The sequence below is a fragment of the Somniosus microcephalus genome, chromosome 3 (genome assembly GCF_052327205.1).
Source record: "Somniosus microcephalus isolate GS21.2 chromosome 3, FLI_Smic_1.0, whole genome shotgun sequence".
NCBI classification, from domain to species: Eukaryota; Metazoa; Chordata; class Chondrichthyes; order Squaliformes; family Somniosidae; genus Somniosus; species Somniosus microcephalus.
The window spans coordinates 61,305,392-61,328,264 of NC_140989.1; the positions used below are offsets into that span (position 1 = coordinate 61,305,392).

Sequence of the window (22,873 nt, forward strand, 5' to 3'; positions counted from 1 at the left end):
GGGATTTATTTTGAATAGTGTTCTATGATAGTGTTTACTTTTGAAGAGCGCTTTAGTTACAAGGCCCCATTAGCATTTTGTATTCAATGCTAATAGGACCACTTTGAACCATTTATACAACTCTTTTAACTGGACAGTTAATAATCTGATGTTACAATTCAAAGCACCATGTGGTAAAGGGACTAGATAGTAAGAATATCCATGTTGCAGCAGGAGGAAAGCACTTTTGAAACCACTTCATGGATGACCCAGGAACCACCTACACACTGAGACATGAAACTTTTATATAAATTGTATAGAACACATAGCAATATTTCTGGGAAAACAAACTAAATAAATGTAGCTAAAAAGGCATTTCCCTATTTGAAAACAATTTTTTGTCTATACAACACCTCACACAGGCTTTAAGTAGATTTGCATTATTACATCTTACCTCGATAGGACATCAAAAGTCGTTTCTTCACACTTCCTGATAACAGTAATAAATGGAAATAAGGTTCATAAGGTTCATACAGCTTTCACAATTCATCAAAACTGCACAATTTATATAATAATTCATATTCAACAAATATTACTTTCACCAGCCACAAATAATCATGAACCTTTGCTCGCAACGAGAAGGTAGAAGCTGTCCATTTTGCTTGTACTGCCTCATATATAAAATTAATTTTCACACATGGATAAGTTTCAATACTACTACTCAAAGCTTGCACCCATAATTCTTCACACTGGGCTCCCAATTTCAACTGGCTACAAACTGGGGGTACTGGGACCAATTGTACTGTCCCCACTGTGCTAGTTGAAGTTGGTTAAATTAGCACAGAACAAGAATTGAACCTGTAACCTTAATAAACGTATTAAGTCTGCATTATATAAATCAGGGATACGCATTGTATATGGCCATCAGGCTAACTGTAGTCGTGTGCCTACTTTGAAGCCTTTAGCAGAATCCAGCCACGCACACAGGTCTACTCGACAAGATAATAGGGCTGCAAATCCAGGCTCGTTCTTGTGTAACTGCAGCTGGAATCCACTGGAAGCCAGGACCTGGCCTTGTACTCTAGTTTCCAGATGGCCTGGTGGGAATAGAGCCTCCATCCGCCCCAAACAAGATCACAATGTAAAGGAGGGCGATAGTCTTTACACTCGGAGTTCCCTGGTGAAAGCAGGTATACTGGCCACCTCCATGGTGGAAGTGGGGCCCACTTAGACATTCCAGCTCAGGATCATGTCCTGGACCCTGAAATTCTGACCTGGAATTTTTATTTTATTTTTAAAATGTTTACCTTTGTAAGGGGGCTATGGGGGCACCTAAGTTACATCTGGCAACCCCGACACCACCCTCACCTCCAGCCCCGGGGACTTACGTTGGACTTTATGGTCCCTTTGGCTGGACTTGGGCAAATGTGCTCACAGCTGAACTGGCCCCTTCAGCTAGGTTTGTGCTGATAGCTTACCAAACTACAGTACTTTAACAAGTCAAGAAATGCCTCTTTTTTTCTTTTAAAGTAGTCCATGCCACTGAACATGCTAACCCTGGTCTTCATCTTGCTCTCTTTCACTGTCAGTCAGTCTCTTGTCTTTACCTCCTATTTACATTTGACCAATTTGAGTTTCACCATGTCAATCTCTTCTAATCTGCCTGCCTCTTTGAATTGACCCCTATTTTGTCTTGAATTAAAAAAAAATTGTTTCTGAGATCAGGGCGTCACTGACAAGGCCAGCATTTATTGCCCATCCCTAGTTGCCCTTGAGAAGGTGGTGGTGAGCCACCTTCTTGAACCGTTGCAGTCCGTGTGGTGATGATGCTCCTACTGTGCTGTTAGGTAGGGAGTTCCAGGATTTTGACCCAGCGACGATGAAGGATCGGCGACATACTTCTAAGTCAGGATGGTGTGTGACTTGGAGGGGAGCTTGGAGGTGGTGGTGTTCCCATGCGCCTGCTGCCCTTGTCCTTCTAGGTGGAAGAGGTCACGGGTTTGGGAGGTGCTGCTGAAGAAGCCTTGGTGAGTTGCTGCAGTGCATCTTGTAGATGGCACACACTGCAGCTACGGTACGCCAGTGGTGGAGGGAGTGAATGGTTAAGGTGGTGGATGGGGTGCCAATCAAGCGGGCTGCTTTGTCCTGGATGGTGTTGAGCTTCTTGAGTGTTGTTGGAGCTGCACTCATCCAGGCAAGTGGAGAGTATTCCATCACACTCCTTACTTGTGCCTTGTAGATGGTGGAAAGGCTTTGGGGAGTCAGGAGGTGAGACACTCACCGCGGAATACCTAGCCTCTGACCTGCTCTTGTTACCACAGTATTTATGTGGCTGGTCCAGTTAAGTTTCTGGTCAATGGTGACCCTCAGGATGTTGATAGTGGGGGATTCGGTGATGGTAATACCGTTGCATGCCAAGGGGAGGTGGTTAGACTCTCGCTTGTTGGAGATAGTCATTGCCTGGCGCTTCTGTGGCGCGAATGTTACCTGCCACTTATCAGCCCAAGCCTGAATGTTGTCCAAGTCTTGTTGCATGCGGGCATGGACTGCTTCATTATCTGAGGAGTTGTGAATGGCACTGATGTTTCCACCTAGCTTACTTTTTATCCGCACAGCCAATCATCCAGCTTCTCTTACTAGATTCTATTATTCATTATGTACTTTGTTCAAAGGACTGTAATGTTATTATTTTACTCCACATTGATCCACATGAGTAGATGTGTAAGCAAAACTTAAGCAAACTGTTGCATTAATAATGGAATATAAATTCAAAATTTTTCTTCTTTCTTACTCAACTGTTGGAACCAATGCAACCTATCCTGCCCTCACCCAACATGCACTTTCCAACTGCAGCACTGCTTTGAGTTTTCCATTCCTTGAACAGGGACACTCACACCAACTCTAACAATACCATAAAGATCTACTAATTTGTTCAGGAATCGAGCTTCAGATCTTCCTGGTTGGTTATTTATGGCGGTGCATTTACTCACTCAAAAATAGTAAATATTTTAAACATTGATGATAAAACTGTAATCAAGCAAGCTGATAGCTTAAAAGACCAACATATTGGAATGAGGCTTGTATTAGGCAACTTATTAAGCAGCCAAATTTTAGTGTATTTTACTACCAGTTCAGAGAAGGTGACTTTGAAAGCATTCAAATTGCTCTATATGCTTTAATGAACTGAAGGTCTGCTGGTCCAGCATAATACACAATGGAATTTCCATTATAATTTATAATATAAAAGGATGGTTGCTACAAACTTAGTTATCAAAGACTGAGACTCATATAAAGTAAGCTGCCAGAATAATTTCCATAATTTGAATATTAAATGAAACTCCTGAACCGTAACAAAGAAAGATTGTGGATTATTCAGAGTTACATTAAAAATGATACCCAGAAGTAAAGCACTCAACTCACAATCCAGGTGACAGCAAGTATAAACCTCAACCTTGACTGACATTCAAATTACCAGTCTTCAAAGTTAACCCGTTGCCAGTTCGAAGCCTTACGTTTAGGTGGAACACGGCATAGGAATTGAGTGTCTTCTTTTTTGAGGGAGGAAAACTAGGAAAGTAGCAACACTCAGCTCCTAACACAGGTGTACTCAGTAGAAAACTGCACAAACAAAAACTATAACACCCTGCCCATTAAAGAACAGAAGCAAAGTAGCGGGCAGCAACAATGAGGGTGTATAAAAGTGGGAAACCATACGAATAAAACTCTGAATATACCACTTATCCAACCATGCTATTAATAACTATTTTACAATACAATACTTAAACTGTGGTGTTAAACTAACCATCCACACCATTGTGCTGGCTGTAGCTTCGCTTTCCTAGAATAGTTGGTGAGCCATGGTTTTGAATTGCAAATAGTCGTTTTGGTGATTGACTGGAGTTCCCTGAAGTGAGGCTTGGCATTGTTCTGAACACCTTTGGCTTTATAGCAGGATGCACTTCTGCAAATTGGATAAAAGGTAAAATACAATTAGACAACTAGGGGAAGTGGAAGAAAGAGCTGAAAATAAAAAAAATCACATTAATGACACTTAATTTCTATTAATATTTTTGTTACTGATGCAGGGTTTTAATAATATTTAACAAAAAACGATTATTCCATGTAGTTCCCAATCTGAGCTGTATCATCTCCCAGAAAGAGGGGATGTACAATGCATAATTTTGTCATGATAATATTACATGCACCAACTTGATGTGGCATGTTTGTGTACCAATCACTAAGTTATATTTTTCAAAGTAACAGTGCTTCTAAGTACATATGACGTAGTAAGATCTGTCTAATGTAAATCAGAGCACCTCGGTAAAAGCACACTCTTGTTTGCTTCAATCATCATTAAATAAATGACTTTTCAATATTAAATCACATCTATCATCAATTAACAGTATGTATAATGTATTAGGATATGTTCTCTTCTCTCTCCACTGCTGGGCTATGGAGAGGAGTATATATCCCCACTTCTCCGATATCTTTGTACATCTGCCCTCACTCAATCTCAACCTTCACACAAACTCTTCCACTCACATCACAGGTCAACCCTCAACCTCGCCAGATTTGAGGTTTCTATCTAGGACAAAGTAATTTATGATCATTTCCTCGTTTCTCTTAACATCTACGGTACCTTACTTGCTTCAACCTTTCTGCAATTAGCCTATGGAAAAAAACTAGCACCCAGCTCCTGTTCCAACATCCTCTCAAGTTCCCAATTTCCATTCTTCTCATCAACTTGACACAGTTAGTATTACTTTTGTTCAAGTCAGAACCTTCACTACAGACTTGAGCACATAATTGTAGCCAATATTTTAGTGCAGTACTGAGGGTAGACTACATTGTTCGAAGTGCCGTCATTTAGTTTAGGTGTTAAATTAAGGGCCCCATCTACCTTTCTGCTGAGTTGAAGTAAAATAATCTATGGCACTGTGGAAAGAGATGTAGAGAGCTCTCCTAGTATCCTGGGCAACATTCCTCATGCAAACAATACCCCCAAAAAAGTTATCTGGTTATTCATTCACACAAAAGACTACTGGAGAAGATTAAGGGTATGGGATTAGGGGAGTGGTAGTACATTGGATTTAAAAACTAGCTAGAAGGGTTGAAATGTACAGCAAGAGTTAAGGGCAGTTTCTCTGGTTGGAAATAGTTAGTGGTGCCCCACAGTGTTCTGTTTCCGACTGCTTCTGCTCAATATATACATCAATGATTTGAATATAGGGCTAAAGGCTGTGCTATCCAAATTATACTAAAATAGGAAGCATTGTAAACAATTATGTAGTGAAAAAGTAAGGCACAAAAGGATTTTGATAAACTGGTGAACTGGGCAAAAAGTAGCAGATGGAAATCAATGTGAGGAGGTACATTTTGGTAATGAAAAATGGTTATACTTTGAATTGGGCAAAACTGGGTGATGTAGAAGAACAGATAGATTTACAGGTTCTGGGAATTCCAGATTTAATGGTGAATCTGTATAAAACCGTAGTAAAACCACAGTTGGAATAACACATGCACTATTGGGCTCCATACTATAGGTGAATGTTCAGGCAAGAGAAAGAATACAGTGAGGATTGGATATTGCCTTGTATGAGGAAATACAAAGAAAGACTTGATGAATTTGTATTACAGGTTGAGCGTCCTGAATCCAGCAACCTTGGGACCGAGGCCGAGCCGGTTTTTGTGTTTTTCCGGGCTTCTAAACGTGTTTCTGATGTCCGAAGTCCGGAAATATCGCAACCTGGGCTCGGCGTTTCCAGACTTCGGACATCAGAAACACGTTTCGAGTCCAGAAATGCCTGGGCCCAGGTTGCAGTTTGACAGGGTGTCCGGATTCCGGAACATTTTACAGATTCCGGACGACCCTGCCACCAATCGTCCTGGAGTCCGGATTCCGGAAATCCGGATTTTGGACGCTCAACCTGTACAGTATTTTCATTAGAACAGGTGAGATTAAAAGGTAATTTGATAGAGCTGTTTAAAATTAAAGAGATGGGACAGTGTAGATAGAAACAGATTGTTTCCAGTGGTTAAGTGGTCTACAACAAGGGGACAAATATTAAGATTATTAAGTGGAAGAGAGTTACGAGAGAGCAGGAGAAACCTTTTTACAAACAGATGCTAGGCTGTTGAATGCACTACCAGAGTTGGTGATTGAGGTAGAGACCAGGTCACATTTAATAATAGGTTAAATAAATGGTTGAAAGAAAGGGAAATAAAGGGTTATGGGAACTGAATGAGCGCATGGGATTAGGACTACTGCACATAGAGAAGCAGTAACATGGACTGGTTAGGACAAATGGCCTGTTTCCGTGTTGTAATTTCGATGTAACTCCTCAGCTCAGTGCTTGTTGATATCGTTAAGGCTCCCTCTTCTGTTACTCTATACTTCAAGACTACTGTGATTATCCCCACGGTCAATCCATCCATTTCTTCAATTATCACCCAGTCTTCACCCTCCCTTTCCTTTAATGTTTCCATCTACAAATGCCTCGTTTCTCTCCAATCTGCAACCTTCTTCAGCCCTATGCTCCTGCATACCCCTCTGCTCTTCCGAATTTGGCCTCCCTTGCAAACCCCTCCTCCACTCTGCTTTCAATTGCAGAACTTTCACTCTTCAAGGCCTCACACCTCTCCACCTTGCTAGCTCTCTCCCCTCCTTCAAAAGCCTCCTGAATACCACCCTATGATAATGTCTTCTGTTACCACTTCTAACCCATCTTCCATCACTGCTCACCTCTGTGAAATGCTTTGGGAAGTTTTATTACACTAAAAGGCACTATTGTAAGTGAGTTGTAGTTGTTGTTAACTGCCTCTTGAAACCATTTTATATTGTGCTTCACTGGCTTTGCCTGGTAGCCTATTCCCAAAGTATAATACTCTTGTCAATAAGGTTCTCACCAATAAACCCTCTTACTTAAAATTTGACTTATGCCTCCTGGTATCTGAACCCTTTGCAATAGTAGACAAGATGCTTTGTGAATTCCTTCTTTCATAACTTGAAAACTTTAATTCAGCCACCTTGAAGTCTCCTTTCCAAAGAAAACAAGCCCAACTTTCTTCATCTTCTCTCATAAATTAAGGATACCTGGAAACATATTTATTGCTTGCTTCTGTACCCTCTCAAAGGGAATAATTTTTCTGAATACATGTATATATTGAAATCCCTGACTGAATAAAGATTAACATACAAGTAAACAGAAACAGGTGACAAAAATCTTAATTTACTTGGCTTGAGCAGGAATGTCTAAAAATCAATAGATGATATTCCAGAATACAATACGCATGGTGTATCTCCTTATTTCTAAAATTGTCTGCTGTGGAATTCACGTCACATTTGTTACAACTCCAGTTCATTCGTACAAATTATGATGTTGTATCAAAACCATATTTAATTCAAAAATCACTCCACAAAGCACAGTCAATGATATATTAAAAAATTCTAAATGACATTTTTTTTTGGGGGGGGGGGGGGGCTATGTGGCCTTTCAAGAAAAGTGGAAAATTACCCCATTCCACAGCAGTGGTATCCCTAAACTCGATGAGCAGGAAAAATTGAAATGTTTAAACACCTAAAATTGTCTTGCACCCTATTATTTTCACACTTACATACCTTATTTACGAGAACCATTTGTCAAGTTTTGATTGAAATCACCTCATTTCGTTTTTATCTTTTCATTATCATTCAATTTAAATATATTTCATCGCATCATTACAGCTACATTTCTCAATATTTTTATATGAACATCTAAAACAGAAGTCAAATTAACAGCAACTACAAAAACTTTCAGCACCCACCTAGATACTTGATAACACTTGTCAGAGGCTTCCTCAAAGGAGCTTTGATATTCAGTGGTCTTTTCACTGCCTCTGGAAATCCTGTTGTGCCTGTAGGTGAAAGAGAGACGTCTGATGTACATGTATCGGCTGCCAGTAACCTAGATATTTTGACAGTACTCTTTAAGTGGAACTATTTTTTTTTACATTTTCTGTCCATTCCTCATACTTCATAAAATATCAAGTTCACATGCAAAATCTTTTTTTGTATGTCAAATGCAAGACTTAATTCAACAAGAACCCCAAGTTAAGTTGAATCCTCAGGAGCACATTCTATAAGCAGCAGGCTAATATATTCAAATTGTTAATCTTTGTACCACTGCTTATCCGTTCAACAATTGAGCTTTAAACAAAAAGTATTTGACACTAAAATGAAAATCTAAAACTTGTTACCACTTCTAGTTGAAATGTAACCAATTATATTTAAATTATCGGAGCAATAATAGTTGTATAACTCGGAAATGTTTGGAATCCAGATAGAATAATGGATCTTTAACCACCCCCCTCCCCCCCCCAATTTAGTTTTAATCTAGTGGCAAAATTATCACCAAAAATTCATCAGCCCAATTCTCCAAACCATGCACCCAATAAAGCAAGACTCCACAAAAGTTTGCTAATTTGACCTTTGTAAGTGACAAATAGTTGCTAGGGAGGACAGCAAATTTGGAAAGAGAGGCATTTTTTATATTTTATGACTGTGCAGCTTTGGATTAGCTATCCTGTCTGCCTGTTCAAGTAGACATGGTCTAGATTTTCAGTGTGCCGTGAGGCGGGCTTTTAGGCGGGCGGGGGGGCGGGGCAAAAATCCCAAAATCGGGGGTCCCGACACCATCCCGCCGCCATGTAAATTTCACAGGAGGCGGGTACCCGCCCCGCACTGGGACCCGCCGACCCGAGGTGGGAAGGGATTAGTGCCAATTAACTGCCTGTTAACAGGTAGTTAACAGGCAGTTTTTAGCCTAATCCCTATTTTGAGCGTTTGTTGTGTGGGATTCCCGACGGCGCCAAACCACGCCAGGTTAGAGCAGGCGGGCCGCCAGGTTGAAGGACTTGGAGGGGTCGCAATGTCGGTGTTCAGGTGAGTGATAGATGCATGAGTGCAAAGGTAAGTGTGTTTCGTGTGTCTAAAGTGTGTAAAGAAGTTTAAATTACCTGTACTTACCTTAACAGCCTTTCTTCCTCTAGGCTTCGGGAGTCCATCACTCAGCCAGCACTGAAAGCTGAATGGCTGCGATCTGTCAAAAGTGACAGCCTTCAGCTTTTAGTGCCAGTGAGAGTTCTAACTGAGTCTGTGTAGAGGGACTCAGGTTAGAAGTCAGACTGTCCGCGTTTGACAGCTTCAAACAGCAGTGAAACACTGATATTTCATCTGTCAAGACCTTGTGACAGATGAAATTTCAGTCTGTGACATCACCTGTTGCCAGGTGGCCCTTAATTGGCCTGCTGAGCCCGCTGGGCGAGCTCAACAAGGTCAATCAAGGGAAAATCGCGTGGATTGGCCGGGCATCGATGTAGGCGGGACTAAAACCCGAAAGTTGTAATCCCGCCTCCATCCCGACAGCTTAATGAAAATCGACCCCAAAACATCCCATGAGTTATTCAAAGAATAGCAGGGTGTTCTGCCAGTGCCCTGGCCAACATTCATCGCTTGACCGATATCAGCGATATAGATGAAATTAAGTGTCACCCTCGATTATGTGCTTCTGCACTGGGGCTTGAACTCAGAACCTTCTGACTTGGAGGCAAGAGTGATCCCACTGAGCCAAGTTGGCACTTAAAAAAATCTATAGAAACAATAGGGACCCAACCATTAACCCCTGCAGGATTCCTTTCAACACCTCTCCGGCTCAAACATTACACCTTCATAAGTACTGTGTTTACTATTTTTTAAGCAAGTTTCTTTCCCAGTCCAACATCATATCTTAGATCCTACAGCTTTTAGTTTAATTAGAAATCCTTCACATGGAACTTCACAAAACCGTTCTGAAAGTCTAAATAAACTACATTATAGCAAGCCACTATCCTACTTTTCTGTAATACCCAAAAAAAGTGTCAAGGGAGTTTATCAGGCGAGATCTTCTGTTCTTAATTTAGTGCTATCATTATAGCAAATATAGGTGCTACATAGTATTAACCTGCTCGTGTGTCCTAATGCTTCTATGCACTTTCAATGTCCTTTCTATCCAGCAGTGCCTTAAACAGTATACTAATGTCACCCTATTTGTTTAAATTCTTTTACCAACTCTTGTTCCAGGGTTACTGGATTCTTCATGCATGCTTTACACTATTAATAATGGTTTCAACAGTTTTCACAAACCTGTTTGTATACTCATCAATGAAAATGTTTGGAGTAAGTTTTATGTTGATCCAACCTAATTTGTGTAAAACTTAACTCTAAGGTACTACCTAATTATAAATTCTCCACAAAATGTATGAGCTTTTGCAGTAACTATAGATAGTAATCACACAATAGAAATCACACAACCAAAGAGGAATTATACTTAGGGTAGGCCAGTTCTCTTGGTGGACTCTGCATCAATTACTTAAGAGATAAAATAAGACAATCAGCAGCAACAGAACCAAACCTCATCATTTATGTTTAGTTTGTAAAAATACTGTGGATCCCTAGACTCAGCAGAAGTCTGCTACAATGTACATCCATTATTTCACCCAAGACTGTCAAAGCACCAACTGTAGCAGCATTGAAAACATTCACACATTAACACTAGCATACTTGATGTTGGTATTATTTAGAGGTTATCAGACTTAATGCCTCTTTCATTACACTGGCTGGATATAAATTATAACCAGAAGCAGCAGCAAAAACTCCGAGATATCTGTGCTCCTCCAAGTCAGGCCTCTTGAGCATCCCCGAATTTAATCGCTCCACCACTGGTGGCAGTGCCTTCAGCTGTCAAGGCCATAAGCTCTGGAATTCGCTCCCTAAATCTCTCTGCCTCTCTTTCCTCCTTTAAGACACTCCTTAAAACCTACCTCTTTCTGCCCTACTATCTCCTTATATGGCTCGGTGTCAAATTTTGTTTGATAACGCTCCTGTGAAGCACCTTGGGACATTTTACTACACTAAAGGTGCTATATAAAAGCAAGTTGTTGTTAATTAAATGCCTCACTGTATCAGAATGAACATTTCTTAATGTTTCCTATTGCTTTTCTTCATTTGCATGTTGCACACTTGAGTAAGGCCATCAAAAAGTGAAATATTAAATACATTGACAGCAATAGCACTGTACGTGGATGGTGTGGGACAAGTGATTTGTTATGTCAAGTAATTTATCGCTCACGTACCAGCATTTTCACTGCCTCAGAACTGTATGCAAAATTCAGTACCTGAGTAGGAAATCACATAACATTGGTAAGTGTAGAAATTTGAGAGATTTGTTGTGCAATGCCAAACCAAACCACTTGCTCTATATACACAAAGGAGGGAATTTTGTCAGCCCTGAGGAGGCTGGACTGCTGGGAAAATGGCAGAAACTGGGAGCAGGTACCGAACCTGCCTCCATGCCATCTTCCCGAGAGGCGGGTCCCCGACTCGTGCAGGGACCTGTCTCCTCGAGGCAGGAAGGGGATTACAGCCAATTAATTGACTGTTAACAGGCAGTTAAGAGGCTTATTCCCATTTTGCCCCTGCAAGTGCAGGCTTCCTGACGGCTGCAAACCTCGCCAGAGTCAGCGAGGTGAGCAGTGGGTCTGCGGGGGTGAGAGGGATCGAAAAGTCCGTTGTGGAGGTGAGTGATGGGTACAAGTGTGGAGAGGTAAGTATGAGAGGTGAGTGTAAAGTGTTAGAAAAAGTTTACTTACCTTTGCTTCTTCCTACAGGTGTCAACCCTTGGGGATCTGGAGGTGCCTCATCTCAACGGCAGAGATGACAGAATGGCTGCTACATTCTCAGATGCAGCAGCCAACTGATTTCTGCTGAGGAAAGAGGTTTGGTGAGCCTTCAGTACAAGGGCTCACCTTAGAACAGAGATTGTCAGTGTTTGACAGCTTCTCAAAGCTGTCAAACGCTGACAATTCATCTGTCAAACATTTTTGACAGATGAAACGTCATTTGGTGACGTCCTCTGTCACTGGCTTTCCCTTAATTGGTGGGCTTAACAAGGTCAATCAAGGGAAAATAGTGTGGGTTGGCCAGATGTCGTTGGGGGCGGGACTGAAACCCGACAACCAGCAGTCCCGCTCCCAATGAGAAAATCCATCCAAAGTATTTGATGTAAAGAGTGAGAAGGTTACAATCTCCAAAATAGCTGGTGACACTCCCCCAGTGGCTCAGCAGAACTTTCTGCTGAATAGCTGAACCACACAGGTCAGGAAAGTGACATATTTGGCCCCATCTGTGCCAAGCTAATTGATTATGTGTGGAGTGATGGTAAGGAGCATAATAATTAATCTCAGTACCCCTTCGTTCGGAAGGAGAACTTATGACTGCTATCCAGTGATTCCTGCTAGAAGTCCACGTGTGGATATCGGGTAAGAATTGAATTTCCTATGGTTAAATTGAGCCTCCACAGGTAGTGTCAGCCAGCACATATAAATAAGGCTGCTTGGATGGCATACTTGGAGAGCATCTGTTATCAGTGGAACCAAATCCCAGCAATGAATAAATACCTTCTGGAGAAGGAAAGGGAAAATATGGCCAGTTGCCAATCTCAGTTATGGTAAAATTGACCCACATCAGCAAACAACCACATAAGAGAAGACAGAAGGACTTGCTGAAAAAGTAACGGTGTGTGAACAGCGCATACCGTTATTAATGTGCAAATCAGCCAGCAAATTGTGGCATGGAAAAGATATCCCGTGAATTGCGAATCACCACAAGTTGCTGCACAATTTACGCCGCTCTGCCGTTAGCTTCATAAAAACGACATCCCGCCCTTAACCTCCCCGTGTTTCATGAAGTTGCTGCATTTCACATTAATTGCCCATTTAACTCGCCACAGAAAGCCAAGTCTAGTAATTAACCACGTAAGTACCCTTTTAACGACGTGGCAATTGTTAATAACTGTAATCAACCTCTCTGACCCAGAAAGTGAACAATTAAAAGTGTGGTATCTCATTCCTTCAGGTTGTTGTTGGAGATTTAAAAATGTCAAATTTTGATTCTTTTTCTTACTTTTTCTTTGTCTCTTTTTTCTCTCTCTTAATTCAATCTTTCTTTCCCTCTCTATTTCTTTCTGTACCTGATTTGACATTGAATTCACCCACTCTAATTCACCCTCCTTCTCAGCCCTTCCTCTGTTTATTTCTTAATCCTTAAATCGAGATACACAGTTGGTCTTGTCGTTCACCGAGGTCCCCAATGACCAGTTATCAGCTCACACTTACAGGACAAAACATTTTTGAGCTAAATAAGTTGAACTAACCAGGCACGCCGCAAGATACCCTGCTCCAACAAATTTCATCCCATTAAATTAAAGGGCAAAATGCTCCTCTATTCAACCACAGGGTGAATTAAACATTTGACTTTCATATAAATACACTCATTTCTGGATCATTTCGAATTGAACGTGCTTCTAAGTTTTGCATTTGATAGATTGCTGTCTGTTGAATTCGACTTAAACTGAGGCCCATCTGCCCTCTCAGATAGATGTAAGGTATCCCAAATATTTTTCGAAAAGCTGGAGCGTTCTTCCAGTGTTCTGGCCAACATTTATCCCCCAACCAACATCACTTAAACAATGTATCTGGTCATTTATGTCATTGCTGCATGTGGGCAAAGTGGCTGCTAGCTTTCCCTACATTACTACAGTGACTACACTTCAAAAGTACTTAATTGGCTGCAAAGTGCTTTTGAACATCCCAAGTCATGAAAGGCTTTATATAAATGCAAGTTATTTTTTCTTTCCTATGAGGCTCAATGTAATGCAACCGGTTTAATGAAGTAAATCACATGCAAATATTTATATGCATGCATGTTTGGAATGAGTATGGAAATACAGAAAGTTAACAATGTGGGACACTGAAGAGATTTTGTAAGTCTTTTAGATATTCCAGACTATAATTGCCTTTAAAATAATGAAAATAGTCTAAGAACTTACTCCAAAATAACTTTTCCAATTAAATATATTTTGTATTCAATGTAACTGAAACGTGATGAGACAGTACCATAAAATTAAAATTTCTTTACAGGTGTAACCTCTTTTGAAATTATATACTGTGATATTACAACTAAAATTGTACAATATAGCTAAAACATTAATTACCTATGTCACAAAACTATAATTGAATTATAATTATTAATCTTCTTATCCCTTTATAAAGTACAATAAATTTTTTATAAAACTGTATCACATACCAATTCAATCTATATATAATTTGTTCAAGATACACAAAACAAATCATCTGCATATATTTTGAGACCTTATGGTCCATTAAAAGCATTACAATCCTCCATTCACAAGACTGTTACTAAAATGGCATCATTTTAAACTAGTATTTGATTGAAATATTTAACAATTGTGTGACCCAGCAGCTGCAGAAGCAAGAGTAAGTTTTCTAGAATTGCTATATTACTCAGGATACCAGCACTATTTCCCCATGCCACAGTCAATCCATATGATTCACATGAACAGTCTTCTACCTGCATGCAGACCCTTTTTGCCAATGAAACTGGAGAGGGTAAGAGCAGCTTAAAATATGAATTCTGCCATTAAAAGTCTACAAGTGAACAGAATGTGCAAGGGAAGAGAAATAAAATATCACACTTGTGAAAGACAATAGTTGCATTCTGTCTACCCCACCATTGCTTTCCTTCAAATTTCCTATATTTTTAAATATTTTGCTTAAAAATAACCGGTGAGGCTATCAGCACTCACTGTTATTAAAGAATAAATTGGACAGCAATGGTAACCGCACATGCGCAGTTAAAGGAGGAAATCAAGAAGTTGCTGTCTGAGTTGGCCTGCTCCTCCAGGAGCCTTGCTATCTTGTCCATAGACTCGCCACTGAAACACATGAAGTTGCTGTACTTGATACCCACTAAACTTGCCAGTAAATGTTAAGACTTGTCTATTTTATTGTAAGTGGATTTTTAACATTGTGATAAGTCTTAATTACTGCCAAATAACCTCTCTGGTACTGAAAATTTACTTTTATAAAAATGTGCAGTCTCATTCCTTCAGATTTTAATTATTGTTGGAGATTTTAAAAAAAAGAAAAACATTTAAATAATTTTTTTTAAACTTTGTTTTTGTCTCTCTCTCTTAATCCCATCTTTCTTTCCCTCTCACTTTCAGTACCTGATTTGACATGGAATTAAATATTCTAACTTACACTTCCTGTTCAGACACTGCGGGCTGGATTTTACCAGCCCTGAGGAGGCGGGTCTGGAGGCAGGACTGCTGGGAAAATCCCCAAAACTGGGAGCGGGTGCCAAACCCACTCCCAACCCATCTTCCCGGGAGTCGGTCCCCGATTTGCGCAGGGACCTGACTCCCAGCAGCGGGAAGAGGATTATAGCCACTTAACTGTCTGTCCAAAGATGTGCGGATTAGGTTGATTGGCTATGATAAATTGACCCTTAGTGTTAGGGGGATTAAATACGTGGGGTTACGGGGATAGGGTGGGATATGTGTTGGTGTAGGGGTTACGGGGATCGGGTGGGATATGTGTCGGTGCAGGCTCGATGGGCCGAAATGGCCTCTATCTGCACTGTGGGGTTTCTGTGATTCTGTGAACAGGCAGTTAAGAGGCTTTTCCCAATTTTTCACTGCTGCTGCGGGCTTCCCGACGTTGGGGAACCCCGCCAGGGTAAGTGAGGTGTGCTGTGGGTCTGTTGTTATGTTGGTGTTTGGATGACAGCTGCAGAAGTGGTGTGAAGGGTGCAATGGGACACTGGTTAGTATCAGAGGTAAGGAAATGTTGTGAAAGTAATTTTTAATGTGGTTAGATTTTTCTGCAGGTGACAAGCTGTGAAGTGTTTGTGTAACCTCATCTCATCGGGAGAAGTGACAGATGGCTTCTGCAATCTCAGCTGCCATCTGTTTTATCCTAAAGAGAGAATAATTGGAAAGCCTGGGTGCAAGGGCTCATCTTTGGATAGTGATTGTCAGTGTTTGACAGCACCTCAATGCTGTGTCTGTCAAATCATCTGTCAAACAAGTGCGGTGCATATGCCTTTAAGAAAACCGGCAGATGAAGCATCATCAACTGACGTCATCTGACACCGGCTTTCCATTAATTGGCCAGCAAGTCCGCAGGGCGGGCTTAACAAGGCCAATCAGGGCAAAATAGCATCTGTTTGTCAGATGTCGCTGGGGGCAGGACTGGAACCCGAAAACCAGCAGTCCCGCCTCGAACTCGGCCTTGAAGGTAAGATTCCGCCCTGCGTGTCTTATTAACCATTTAATCTTATTGGTTAAGGAGATACACAGTAGCTTTCCCTGTTCACACAGGCCTCAGATCCCCTTGTAGAGGGCGTCACGCCAAAATGGATTTCCAATTACCGCAACTTCCAGTGCAAAGACCATTGGAAGTCTGGTGAGACTGCAAAATCTGGGCCATTGTATTGTACAGTGATCTAAGAAACTACACACTGATGTAATTACAAAAATGTGTGCAATTTTGAACAACTGCCACCCTCAAGTTCCTGAAATGTAGTTTTGAATTCAAACTAAATGAATATTTCTTGAAAACTGTAATTATTACTTTAATTTCTTTCTCATTTTTCATTTGTAACTAGAAAAGAATACATAAATACCCAAAGAAGAGACATTAGCTGGAATTGAGAGAGCAAAGGCACAAATCAGGTAAGGCTGACAGTACAAATAGGATATATATTGATTACAATGCTCCTCATCATTCTAGTTGCACCACATTATCGAATAATTAAAATAAAACAAATATACATGTAAATTATTTAACGGGAACTAAACTGAATTCCAGTATACAATTTTGGTGATATCGCTGAATCTCTCCACCCCTCCCAAACCCCACCCCACTTCAGTGCCACTTGCTGTGAGCTACCCTGTTCCTTTCAGTGCCATTTGATTCAAACTAATATCACCATGAAATGCTAAAAACATTTCAGATCACACATGTTAAAAAGTGATAGCTATACTGGTTTTGTGGAAGGCCAAGAACAATTTTTAGACAGTTAACAACATCACAATTCTAACAAAAACAGCCTAACAGTTGTTCATAACTTAACACATTATACCAAGTCTGAAAGTCTGGTCAGAAGACATCCCTTCCTAAACAAAAAAAAAGAATTATGGAGAATTAGCTGCTCAATCAACCCTAACCAACTTAGCATGTACCCTTTACATTATTAGATTTTTAAAAAAACCTTAATTAAGAATAGTCCTCAGGTTATACTGCTCACAACACATACATTCTGATCAAGTCCTCACAAGTCCTTACTTGTATCCCAAACAAAAAATCTAAGTATTGCTATATTTACTTTCATATTACTCTCCAGCAGTAATGGAACATAAAAATACACTTTTTTGAGAAAGCAGATTAGACAATGCAAGGATAAATCAGCAAGAAACCCGTCTCCGAATTATATGCAGGGAGGAGTGGAATGAAAACAAATCATTACTGAAAGAACTACCTTGGATTATTTGGGAATGACTAGTGGAAACACAGGGGGCGATTTTGTGACTGGGGGCATGTTGGGAGCGGGACTGCTGCTTGTCGGGTCGATGTCCCGCCTCCATCGATTTGTGGCCAACCCACACTATTTTCCCTTGATTGACCTTGTTAAGCCCGCCCAGCGGACTCAGCAGGCCAATCAAGGGAAAGCCGGTTGCAGAGCACGTCAACGTATGACATTTCATCTGTCAAAAATGTTGACAGATGAATTGTCATAGTTTGACAGCTCTGTGAAGCTGTCAACAGTGACATTCTCTGCAGTTTGATGAGGTCTTGAATACAAGACCCCATCAAACAACTTTCTTTAACAGAATTGAGATGGTTATTGCATCTGTGAATGCAACGGCCACCTGTCAATCCCAACGCGGAGGTCCGAGAGTCTCCGCATACAAACCGACTGAAGCCTGCATGAAGAAACAAAACTAAGTACACTTTTAAAAACACTTAGCACTTACCTCAGATACTCACCTCTACACTCTTGCACCCATCACTTACCTTCACACCACACTTTTGCAACCCCCCCCCCCCCACCCAGTACTCGCTAAGCTGAGCTGGCGGGTTTTGGAGCCTTCGGGAAGCCCGCACTTGTGAGGGCAAAGAGGGGATAATCCTATTTTCTGCCTGTTAACTACCTGTTAACAGGCAGTTAATAGGCTTTAATCCCTTCCCACCTCCAAGGAGATGGGACCTGGCGCAGGACAGCTACCCGCCTCCTGGAAAGATGGCATGGAGACGGGATGGGCACCCGCCCCCAAATTCTGCCATTTTCCCGGCAGTCCCGCCTCCCCGGGGCTGGCAAAATCGCCCCCACAGGGTCAATGGCCAAGTCATATTTGAAGATGTTACTTCCGCAAGCAGCAAGATTGTTCCCAAATCAACAAAGTATAGTAGTCACAAAAATTTCCTTACACAATGCACACTTGGGTTGTCACTTATAATCATGATACCAAAAAGGCTTTTCTAAGCTGCCATCATGCCTTCTTCAATGATACACTGAATCCTTGAAAATGTTACTTATTTAAAAGGCCTTTTGTAATTCCAACATTTTGTAATATGAAGACCAGGAATAAAGGGGGCACGGTGGCATAGTGGTTAGCACTGTTGCCTCACAGCGCCAGGGACCCGGGTTCAAATCTGGCCTCGGGCGACTGTCTGTGTGGAGTTTGCACATTCTCCCTGTGTCTGCGTGGGTTTCCTCCGGGTGCTCCGGTTTCCTCCCACAGTCCAAAGATGTGCGGGTTAGGTTGATTTGGCTATGATAAATTGACCCTTAGTGTTAGGGGATTAAATAGGTGGGGTTACGGGGATAGGGTGGGATATGTGTCGGTGCAGGCTCGATGGGCCGAAATGGCCTCTATCTGCACTGTGGGAATTCTGTGATTCTGTGAAAGGAAAATAAGACCAGACAGCCTCCCCATTCCAACAATTAAGTGTACTTTTCTCTACCAGGTCTTCTAACGTTCGTAGAGAAACCCAGCAGCCTCACAAATTAACAATCAGGTTAACAATATATTCCTTAGCCTTTTTGGAGTTTTAGTGTTTCCTGACACAACGTGGCCCATTTTAAATCCGGTGGAAGCGGATGGCAATCCCACTCAGGAGTCTTCGTCGGAGGCCCGGCAGATTTAAACCGGAGTCCGGCAGCTGCCATATCCGCCTCCAAAACCAGCTGTATTAAATTGGGGAATTGGCAGGAATGGAGTGGGAAATGGAGCTGCTCTATTTTAACTGCTCCCCCTGCTCCTTTCCCGGGTATCGGGATATTAAAATGCTCCCTAACACATCTGACAAAAAAGTCTGATTGTAATAGATTTCACTCAAAGTCAGCCGCTTTCATATGAACATTTTTTACTCACCCAATTAAATTGAAAAAGTAGCATGCTGATAAGTCACACCATTATTACCTTTTTAAAAAAACACACTGGATAAACTGCTGACATTTTGTACTTTCAAAGCCCAATTAAACCATTCATTTACACATATCAGCACAACATTTTCAGGGACACTTAAGAGTTCCTATACAGTTCAACAAATTCAGGGAATTTATGTTCAGCTTTCGCACAGTATGAAAAGCACCCCACAGACATCCATGTATTGTTGAATTAATTGGCATTCAGTTGTGATATTACAAAATGTCAGCTTGTTCAAAATAATTACTTGCAAGTCTCACTTCCAGTTCTTTCCACATTTCATAAATTGCTAATCAAGCAATCTCTGCACTGCAAGAGCAGTATACTGTCAATCAGAGGCTTTTACAGACTATGGAACACTTATGAAGATAGTTTGTGATTATGTAAAATTAGAAACTGCATGCACCATTTTAAAGGAATTACATGATTTACTACAGGCACAAATGGAGAAAAATAAAAGTGCAGCTGCAAAAGGTGCCAATCATTTTCTACTAAAAGATCATCACCCATATTCCATCTGTATATGCCTTGCAACATTAAAGTAACGGTATTCAGTTTAGTATGGAAGTTGGAAACATTTTGTACAAAACTCTGCTGTGGTGAGTTCTTGTGGCTTCCATAATTCTCATTTTGCAAAGTAAACTGAATATTAATTTCACATTATTCAGAACCATCAAATCATATTTGTGGAAAAGACGATCCAAGATCAATACAATTATAGTCATGTTTATAATGATTTTTTCCTGCCTACAACTGGATAACTGTTGGTCTTCTATTTCATTGCTTTAATTTTTATTTTGACTTTAACTTTATGGAGCCAAATTGCATTCCTTATAACTTTGTATATAGCTCAAAATGGCTTGATTGCAGCTGAAGCAGCGGATGTGAAGCACAATATACTCAACCTAAAGAAAGAATGTCTGCAAAAATATCTATTTTGCAGCCCTCTCAGTTGATTAATGCATCTTGTTCTTAATTCAAAGTTGCACTCATCACTTTAAGAAAATGAAGCTGCAGGACTACAATACAGTTTTGGGAAATCTACACCTTTTGTAGATCAAAGCATATTGCATATAGTTTAATCATTTATGCTTTATTTTGTAAGCCCATGGCTACTGGAATGCCACCAATGTTACAGGTACATTGTGACTGTATGTATTAGATCAAATTTTGTTAATATATTATGGGCCTTAAATAAGTATTGCATAATCAATTAATCTTTAGGACATATAACCCATTTCTTTACATTACTGTAAAATAAAACCAATTGTGTGCTAGTTTAATGCAATTTTTTTGAATCTTAAAAATTAATCACATTACTAATCCACATCCTTTTAGTTATTAAAAAAAATTATTTTGACAGATATTCTTCTTACTTAAATTTTTGAAGCAGACAGTCTTCCTTGAAGTTGCTCACAAAATAACACATACAGCTACAGAAGGTGTTGAGCAAATTCAAAAAAAAAATCCACACAAATAAATAATGTAGTAAGTCATAAGAATCATTTATTGCAAACAATAGGACAGGGAATGGTTGAAAGCATGGAAAGTCAAAGCTAGGAATTTAAAAAGTTCTTACATTCTGCCTTAATGGCAGCACAGTTAATTGGAACAAATGGTCTCCTTGCCGCCTGTTTCAGCCGCAGAATATCTCTGCAGACATGCCTGGCAAGTTTTGTAAGATGTGTTGTCTGCAGAAAGAAAGACTGGCGGGTCTTCAAAGTAGACTTCGGACTATCGATGTGTATTGGCACACCATGCCCAGGTTGACCATGACGAAAGATGCCTCTTACGCGTGGCTCCTTTTTAAAATATGGAGAAAAACAATACCTAGTCAGTCAGTGAACGCATTGCATGCTGAAAAATAAGTATTGCTACAAACAAACAGCAGTGCTGCATTTGTAAATCAAATTTGTAAAGTCAAATCCCCTAACCCTTGAATACACACAGGGTGGAAGGAACATACACCAAACAAACATCATTTGGGAGGCAGAAGAGACATTGAACACCAGCTCCTCCATTACCAATACAACATATCGTGCTCTCAAAAGTCCCTTTTATTATGGTATTATATGTTAATTTGCTCCAGATTCAAGCCTGATTAATCTGACCAGTTTACACTTCAATTTAGCATGGGACAAACCTGAATCAAGCCCACATTTGTACACATGTAAAATATTGGTACTGATAATTTCCGTGAAGTATAGAACCTCATAGTGCCATATGTTAACATCACCAAGCCATCTGCATCCTGAAGTTTGATGTTAATTTTACTTTGTCATACTTTAAGTGGGTTTTGCAGTGATTTAAAAAAAATAAACAACAAGATTATGCCGTAATGGATTTTCGCACCATCTTGAAACTATATCAGTGATAGAAGCTACAGCATCTTTTCCCTATTAAGAAGGAAGTGACTAAAACATGGTTTCCATTGATTTGCTAGATCAAAGTACTAACATGATTGTTTTACTGTGGTATCATGTGGGAGTTATCCAAGTCGGAGTGCTCAATCAGCATTAATTTGAAATCTTACTAAAACAGGTCACACATATTTTAGAAACAATGGGAGGTAATAGAATTTACTGAATAGAAACAATTTATGGCAGTGGGAAATATGTAGCAACAGAAAGGACTTCTGGTGGAAAGAAAGCCTAAATAAGCTGGTCCATAAACCGTATGTGAACTCTTAAGTCTCAACAGCTAATCACAAGTATTAACACAATTTGGAAGAATCTGGTTTCTCTGCCTGTTGTTACCGAAGCATCGTGTGGGGGTGACATTTTCTCTGCCTCTGTTCGAGTCGGCATCTTCAGACCACCATACTTCTTCCAGTATGTCCAGCATGAAGCGCAAAGTTGACATTGCATATTAGGAGGTCCCCAGGAATACCACTGTTGAGACTGTGTGGCTAAACAAAAGTGAAGAATGGAAAGCAAAAGTCACTTATTCCAATTATGAAAAGTTTTGAACATTTCAGCCTAGAAAAATATTTAACACCTATTAAAACTGTGGCATGTTATAAGAAATTGCAATAACCAATACAGCTCTCCAGTAAGATCCAAAACAGTTGATATTTTTCTAATTTTGTGACCATTCCAATGCTTACGTGGTTTACTGAATTATTTTCCATCTGATTGCTTTAAACTTAAAACCCAAAATAGATTGTGACTGGTCCTATGTATATGTTCCTGTTACAGGTAAATCTGATGATACCGTTTCCTCCAACATACACAGTATATTGAAATCTGATCAACATTTTAAACTTTTTAAATTCCTTTCATGTATGAAATCCACTTAAATCATACTTTATCCTTGGTGAAATCACTAGGTTACATGCAAGTGTTCTTCACATTCATGATTTATTACATATATCAGAACATCATTTGTGTTTCCTTGTATGCTGACTGATTTATATATGGTAAATTTAATTTCCATTTTGTCACTATCTCCAGTGTTGCGAGGAAATTATTATACGTCTCAGCTTATTGCCCTCTCGGCATTCTTGCTGGCAATTGCCTACCTTATAT

General features: G+C 40.2%; 1 protein-coding gene across 5 annotated transcripts in view; it reads right to left on the reverse strand.

Moving 5' to 3' along the window:
* Positions 1-22,873, reverse strand: part of mta3 (metastasis associated 1 family, member 3) — a 383,768-nt gene that overhangs the window by 124,231 nt on the left and 236,664 nt on the right. For 3 of the 5 annotated variants that reach the window (XR_015076457.1, XM_085980730.1, XM_085980708.1), the window contains exons 13-17: positions 22,103-22,254; positions 20,926-21,148; positions 7,783-7,872; positions 3,782-3,940; positions 434-469 (exon numbers count right to left, since the gene is read on the reverse strand). Coding sequence is in view for 3 of the 5 variants with exons in the window: in XM_085980730.1 (XP_085836856.1) it covers positions 434-469; positions 3,782-3,940; positions 7,783-7,872; positions 20,926-21,148; positions 22,103-22,254 (660 nt within the window). In the remaining 2 variants the exon portion in view is untranslated. The remainder of the gene's footprint in view (positions 1-433; positions 470-3,781; positions 3,941-7,782; positions 7,873-20,925; positions 21,149-22,102; positions 22,255-22,873) is intronic. The other 2 variants (XR_015076459.1, XM_085980717.1) reach the window with 1 other exon arrangement.